The following is a 7,310-nucleotide window of genomic DNA, read 5'->3' on the forward strand; positions in this document are numbered from 1 at the left end:
GCCTCAGCCTCCCAAGTAGCTGGGATTACGGGCATGTACCACCTGGCTTTTTTTTTTACTTTTTTTTTTTCTTTCTTTTTTTTTGGTAGAGATGGAGTCTCATTATGTTTCCCAGGCTGGCCTGGAGCTCCTGGCCACCTGCAAGTTTTGCTTTATGTTTTGAAACTGTTAGATGCATAGATATAAAAGTGTTACAGCTTATTAAATTTCAATTGTGTTTCTTGTAAGTGGCACGTAGTTGTTTTTAATTTACTCTGACAATATTGATCTTTTAATAGGATTGTTTACTCCGTTTTCTTTAAAGTATTACTGATGTGGTAGAGTTTTTATCTCACCTAATCTTTAAGTTTTTAATTGACACACAATTGTACATATTTAGAGAGTACAGTATTATGTTTTGACACACATATGTATTGTGGAATGATCAAATCAGGGTCGTTAGCATAACCACCACTTCAAACACTTGTCATTTTTTTGTGTGAGAACATTCAAAATGCTATCTTCTTGCTGTTTTTAAATACACATTATTGTTAACTGTAGTAATCCTACTGTACAATAGAACACCAGGACTTAGTCCTCCCATCTGACTATAGCTTCATGCCTGTTGACCAACCTTTCCCCATCCTTCCTTCTCCTGCCCTCTCCAGCCTCTGGTAACCACCATTCTACTTTCTGCTTCAGTGGGTAACTTCTTTAGATTCTGCATAGGAGTGACATCATGCTGTTTGTCCTTCTCTGCTTGGCTTCTTTCACTTAACACAATGTTCTCTAGGTTCATCCATGTCACAAATGACAGGATTTTTATTCTTTTTTATGGCTGAATAGTATTCCATTGTGTATATATACACCCCATTTTAAAAATGCATTCATCTGTTGATGGATACTTAGTTGACTCCATGTTTTGGCTGTTGTGAATTGTGCTGCAATAAATGTGGGAATGCAGATCTCTCTTTGACATACTGATTTCTTTGCTTTTGTGTGTATACCTAGTAGAGGAATTGTTGGATCATATGGTAGTTTAAATTCTTTGAGGAACCTCTATACCATTGTCCATAATGATTGTTCTATTAATAATTACAGTCCCAGCCAGTCATGGTGGCACACAGCTATAATCCCAGCACTGTGGGAGGCTAAGGTGGGCAGATCATGAGGTCAGGAGTTTCAGACCAGTCTGGCCAATATGATGAAACCCTGTCTCTACTAAAGATACAAAAAATTAGCTGGGTGTGGTGGCGTGTGCCTGTAATCCCAGCTACTCGGGAAGCTGAGGCAGGAGAATCATTTGATTCCGGGAGGTGGAGGTTGCAGTGAGCCAAGATTGTGCCATTGCACTCCAGCCTGGGCGACAGGGTGAGACTCCATCTCAAAAAATATATATATAAATAAAATTACAGTCCCATTAACAGTGTGTGAGAGCTCCCTTTTCTCCACATCCTTGCCAGCGTTTGTTATTTTCTGTCTTTTTGATGATAGCCGTTCTTACTAGGGTGATGTGGTATCTCATTGTGGTTTTGATTTGTGTTTCCCTGATGATTTGTGATGTTGAACATTTTTTCATATACCTGTTGGCCATCTGTGTGTTGCCTTTGGAGAAACACCTGTTCAAATCTTTTGCCTATGTTTAAATTGAATTTTTTGTTTCTTTGCTATTGAGTTGTTTGAGTTCCTTATGTATTCTGACTATCAGTCTTCTGTCCTTTTGGGTGATTCAAGCATTTTTTTATTCCTTTGTTTCTCTCGTCTATTAGATTTTTTTTTTTTTTTAAAGATGTGGGGGTCTTGCCATGTTGCCCAGGTAGGCCTTGAACTCCTAGGTTCAAGCAGTCCTCCTGCCTCAGCCTCCCAAGTAGTTGAGGTTACAGCCACGCAGTGCCTGGCTTAGATTTTTAGTAATATGTTTTGTTTTATTTTATTTTAGTTAATTTATTTTTAGACAGGGTCTCGCTCCCATTTGCCCAGGCTGGAGTGCAGTGGCACCATCGCAGCCTTGACTTCCTGGGCTCAGGTGATTGTCTATCCGCAGCCTCTCGAGTAGTTGGGACAACAAGCATGTGCCACCACACCTGGCTAACTTTCTGTATTTTTTGTAGAGACAGGGTTTTGCCATGTTTCCTATGCTGGTTTCAAACTCCTAGGCTCAAGTCAGCCTCCCAAAGTTCTAGGATTACAGATGTGAGCCGCTGTGCCCGGCCCGGTTTTAACTGCCAGCCGTTGACGTGCTCACTTGTTATTGGAACGGAAGTGGAGAGGAGTGAGAGCGTCCCCACAGTGGGTGACCCAGCTGTTCCGGATGTTTCCAGTGGGGTCACACCACGGTCCAGGGTCTGGTCTGCATCCTAATGGGCTCGAAAACCAGATCTCACTGGCTTTTCCCACAGCCCACAATTTGAGTCCACTCATGCTCACCGATTGTCCCTAGATGGACGTGCAGAGCCAGTGGATCCCTTTGTGGTGAGAAATGCACTCCCGTGAGCTTGGGCAGCCCTTCTCTCTCTGTCAGCAGGCTCCTGGAAGTGGGTGCTGCGTGAACTTGGACACAAGGGCCAAGGGCTGGACAGGGGTGGAATGTTGAGGCAGGCCGCACAGCCTTCAGGGCAGGCTGGATGTGCTGACCAGCCAGACCCAACACCTCTGGCCAGTGCCTGGGTGGACGCGGCCCGGGTGGGCCTCAGACCCTCCCTCTTGGTGCTGCCCAGAAGACCACCCGCTTAGCCCCTCCCTGAGGACAGGCTCTGTCTTTAGATCCCTTAGTACTTCAGTCCGTCTGCTCAGCTTCAGGAAATGTGTGCATCTCTGTTTTAGTTGAGCTCCCGGGAGGCTATCTGACATCTCTCATTTCTGAGTCTTCCTGGGAACCTCGGCACACACCCCGCTTCCTCTCTGTGGGCTCCTCTGACGCTGCCTTAGCAGCAGTGTGTGTGTTGGGGTGAAGGTGTGAGATCGGAGAGAGACAGCTCAAGAGTTGTGATGAAAACACTGAAAGCAAGGCAGTGCGGGCTTCAGCAGCCCTTCCTCAGTGATGTTTGTGCAGCAGCAGAACTTGTCGAGTGACCGCCTTTGCTTTATGTAAATGTCTTGAGAGGTCTGGAGAAACACAAGCATGGCTTTCGCTTTCTCTTCTGTTCAGCACCAGCCTGAGTTCCACAGCCAATGAGTGCCAGATCCAGGACTGAAACAAATCTGCCCGAGAGCCTCAGTCTCTCCATCTGTAAAATAGGGTGATTTATTACCTCCCTCCGGGGGTGATGCAAGAATCAAAACCTGCTTGCTTCTGAGATGAATGAGCACCTGGGGAACCCCAGTTGTCCCGGTTGCCCCTGCTCCTGGGACCTGCAGGCCCACCTTAGGATGGAAGTGGAGACCAGCAGCCGGGTGTCTACACAAGATTCGCTCCTAGAAGCTCCAGGGCGGGAGCAGTGGGCCCTGCTGAGGGATGGTCTTGAGCTCCTGGCCACACCCTTTCTGGGGTGAGTTTCAGGAGGTGGATCCTGGGACCCCTGGCTGGGAGGAGAGAGCCTGGAAGCTGCCCTGCCTTAGCTGCCATCCCCTGGGAGGGAGTTTAGCTGGAGGAATGGGGCACTGGGTCCCTTCCTGACACCCCAGGGCCTCTGAGCCACTCTGGGGATGGAACGTGGCAGCGCAGCTTTTCTTCCTGGTCAGAGCAGGAAGCTCTGGGCTGCAGAGCTTTGATCTCACAGTATGCGGTCAGTCCCCGGGGCTAGCTGAGGTGTGGGATAATGCTCGTGACCTGGTGAACTGGTGCTCCCATGCTTACCCCTGGCTCTGTCGGGGTGAGCCGAGGCCTTGTGTCTGAGCTGAGGTTGCTTGTTGTTCAGAAGGCAAGGCCGAGGCACTGCCTCTGGGTGGATGCTTGAACCCCCTTTATCCCACCCTTGCCTTGGCTGGTGCCTGGGCAACTCTCTGTTGAACCAAAACCTCTTATCAGCAACTGATAAGTACCCAGCCTTGCATCTGCAGAGCAAGGCCTGACCCAGAGCCAGGGTTGGCAGCTGCAGCAGGAGTCAGTTACAGCCAAGATTGCGCACCAACCTCTGCGGCACCACCTTTTCATGATAAGAGCAGCCAAGCCACGGTGGAGTGTAGAAGACCCCAGCCCCGGCAATCACATCCCTTCCCTGTGGACCTGGGGGCATTGGCACCTGTGAGTTAGCTCAATAAGCTGAATCTCCTGCTGCCCATGGGGAGGACCCCGTGAGACCTTGACACAGCCCATCTCGTTCCGGGGCTGTTGGTTGGCTGGGCGTGGGGTGAGAGATTCTTCACAGGCCTAGCCCGGGCAGCCACTGGGCTCCCCTACACTAGGCTTAGTGTATGTTTCCACCCCCACCGCACACATGCACACCTTCCCAGCGGCAGCGCAGCACGTGTGCCTGCCGGTGCCTTGCTGCAAGGGAAGTGGGCATGTGCCCGCCCAAGCTATTTTTACCCTGCCTCGTCCCCACAGAGCTGTTCTTTGGCTCTGAGTTAGTGCCTGGGGAGTGAGGCCGTTGCCAGGGCTGGGGGTGGATGAGCTGGAACCTCAGAGCTGCTTGGACTCCATTCCCCAGGCAGCGTCTCATCTTAATGCTTATTAAAGGGTGTAAGTCGTGTGCAGGACGACCTTCCATGAGAGTAGGCAGGGAAGGGCCCTGGCGGGGAGAAAGAGGCACTGATGTTTGGAGGGCAGTCTCTGGAACCTGCAGGTCTGGCTTCCTGAAGCCAAAAAAACCCAACCGAGCTGCAGCCCAGTGAGCCATAGTGGGTAGAGGGAGAGGGTCCCAGGGGCTGGATGGGAGCCAAGAGGCACCCCAGATTGTTTTCCCTCAACACAATGACGACAATAGTAGTTCATTTTTGGGGTGTGGTGGTGTGTACCTGTAGTCCTAGCTGCTTGGGAGGCTGAGCTGGGAGGATCACTTGAGTCTTGGGGGTTTGAAGCTGCAGTGAGCTGTGATTGCGCCACTGCACTCCAAAGGGTTTGTTGTTGTTGTTGTTTGTTTGTTTGTTTGTTTTGAGCGCTTTCTATGTGTGCTAAGACCATAAAGTGCTTAGGACATGTAGCAGCTCATTTACTCCTAATCACAGTTAACTCCATTTTATAGATGGGGAAACTAAGGCACTGAGCGGTTCAGTAACCCTAAAGCTGCAGAGCTCATGAATGGTGAATGGTGGAGCAGGGCTCGGGTCTGGCCATCTACTCCAGAGCTTGTCCTTAACGCCGCCCCGCGCCTCCTTTTGCCGTGTGTTCCGCACCTCATGACACAAGGCATCGTCCTAGTTCCCTGTGGCAGCCCTGCCAGACAGGTGGTTCCCTCTCTGTGTTTAGATGAGGCCCAGAAATTAAACAGCTGATCCAGCATCACACAGCCAGGCAGTGATCACACCAGAGTCGACATCCAGGTCTCAGGGTCTTGTGGCTGGGCTATTCCCAGCTCATCCTACTGCAGTACAGTGTGGTTCAACCAGCACACGTTAACCATCCGCCATGTGCTCCCTACAGTGCTAACCACTGGGGTCCAGACGTGGAAATCCCCATCGCTACCCACTTAGGGTCCTCCCTCTCACAGGGAAGGTGGACATGAGGTCAGTCGGGGTCCATGTCCTCTGTGTGTCAGCTCAGGGAAACGCAGAGTGCTGGTGTGTGTGCCTGTGAGGCGGCTCCCCATGGGGGAGGTGGGGAGGGAGAAGACCAGATGCTGCATCCGCTCCGAGAGTGTGGACAGTGTGGCGTTGTTGGCCACTCTGAGGCTGGGACGTCCCCCACGTGTATTGATACTTGGCCATTTCAGCCGCCCTGAATTCAGCCCTTGCCAACTTCCTACAAAGGAAGGGGGTGACTTGGAGCCTGCTGGCGGGCGAACGCGGCTCTCAAGACTGGAGAGGGCCCCATGGCAGGCTGTGTGCCTCCAGGTTCCCACTCCCTGCTGGGGACAGGGTGGGACAGCAGGACAGTGAGGTAGGGGTGCAGGGGGTGCAGATCTGCCTTCCAGAGTGGCTGGCTGGATCCTGTTCCCCAGCTCTCTCCGAAATGCCCTGGCCTCAGGTAGTTCCCCGGCTTGGCTTCTCTGAGGAGAATGGCATCCCTCCTGGCTGCTCATCTGTCCAGGACATTGCTGGCTGCCCCACAGTTTGATTGGTTGCAGGAGGGGACCAGAGGCCAAAGTGAAGAAGTGAAGTTACAAAGTTACACCCTATGTAAACATCTGATTGGTTGCAGAAAGCAACCAACCAGAGACTAAAGTGAAGTTACAAAGTTATACTCCTATGCAAATGAAAACTTAGCCTGTGACCAGCCTGATTGGTTGCAGGAGGGGGCCAATCAGAGATACTCTCAGTTCTTCATCTGCCAGGCATATAAAGGTTGGGGGCTGGGGGAGTGAGGGCACAGTGGGTAGGAGGGGCGGGGATGCAAAGGGAGTAGCTACTTGGGAGCAGAAAACTGAGGTTTTTCTTTTGATTTAGCTCTAGGAAGTCAGCGTGAATCAGCCTTATGTTCCCTGCCTCAGTGGGGGCTCTGATGTGCCAACCAGGGTGCCCTGAATGAAGTGGCTGGCCTGACTGTGGCCCTTCTTCATGGATGGCTGTTCCTGGGAGTTCCAGCTCCTCACTAGATGCTCATGAGTCAGCCAGTATGAGAGGTCCCTGGGACTAATCACCTGCCAGGTGTTCCCACACTTAGGGTCTCGGGGTCTGGGCCTCCTGCACCCAATCCCTGCTGTTTTGGCCTGGCTGATGCCCTTGCGGTCTGAGTGGAACACTGAGCCCTCGGAAGCTGGCCTCACTTACCTTGTCCACGCTCTTTCTTTCCCAGGGCAGCGAAGTCACAGGCCCCACCTTTGCTGATGGCGAGCTCATCCCCAGGGAGCCCGGTTTTTTTCCCGAGGACGAGGAGGAGGGGATGACGCTGGCGCCACCTGAGGGCCCCCAGGAGTTGGACACGGACAGTCCCATGGAGAGCCCTCAGAGCCTGGAGGGGTCTGTCGGGAGTCCTGCCGAGAAGGACGGAGGACTCGGGGGCCTGTTTCTGCCAGAGGACAAGTGAGTTAAAACCGCCTGAAACTCAGTATTTGCCCTCTCAGCCCAGAAATGTGGTTCTTGGAAAGTGTCTCCAGGAAGTAAATGTGAAACATGCTCAAAATTTGTATCAGAGGCATTAGCTGAATAGCAAAAGATTCTAAACATACTAAATGCTTAACAGGAAGGGATATTTTGGAATTTTAGGCAGCCGTGCAAAGTCAAGTTTTTAAATTTAATTTTATTTTCAGTGCTAGTCCTGCAGACAAAGTTGTTTTAAATGACTGCTGATGATA

The 7,310-nt window shown here is 51.2% G+C and overlaps 1 protein-coding gene across 1 annotated transcript in view; it reads left to right on the forward strand.

Moving 5' to 3' along the window:
* RAB11FIP4 (RAB11 family interacting protein 4 (class II)) overlaps positions 1-7,310 on the forward strand; it is a 109,586-nt gene that overhangs the window by 80,835 nt on the left and 21,441 nt on the right. Inside the window, exon 4 of the mRNA XM_011937694.1 lies at positions 6,812-7,038. Within this exon, the coding sequence (XP_011793084.1) occupies positions 6,812-7,038 (227 nt within the window). The remainder of the gene's footprint in view (positions 1-6,811; positions 7,039-7,310) is intronic.

This window comes from Colobus angolensis, unplaced genomic scaffold (genome assembly GCF_000951035.1).
Source record: "Colobus angolensis palliatus isolate OR3802 unplaced genomic scaffold, Cang.pa_1.0 Scaffold167, whole genome shotgun sequence".
Classification (NCBI taxonomy): Eukaryota; Metazoa; Chordata; class Mammalia; order Primates; family Cercopithecidae; genus Colobus; species Colobus angolensis.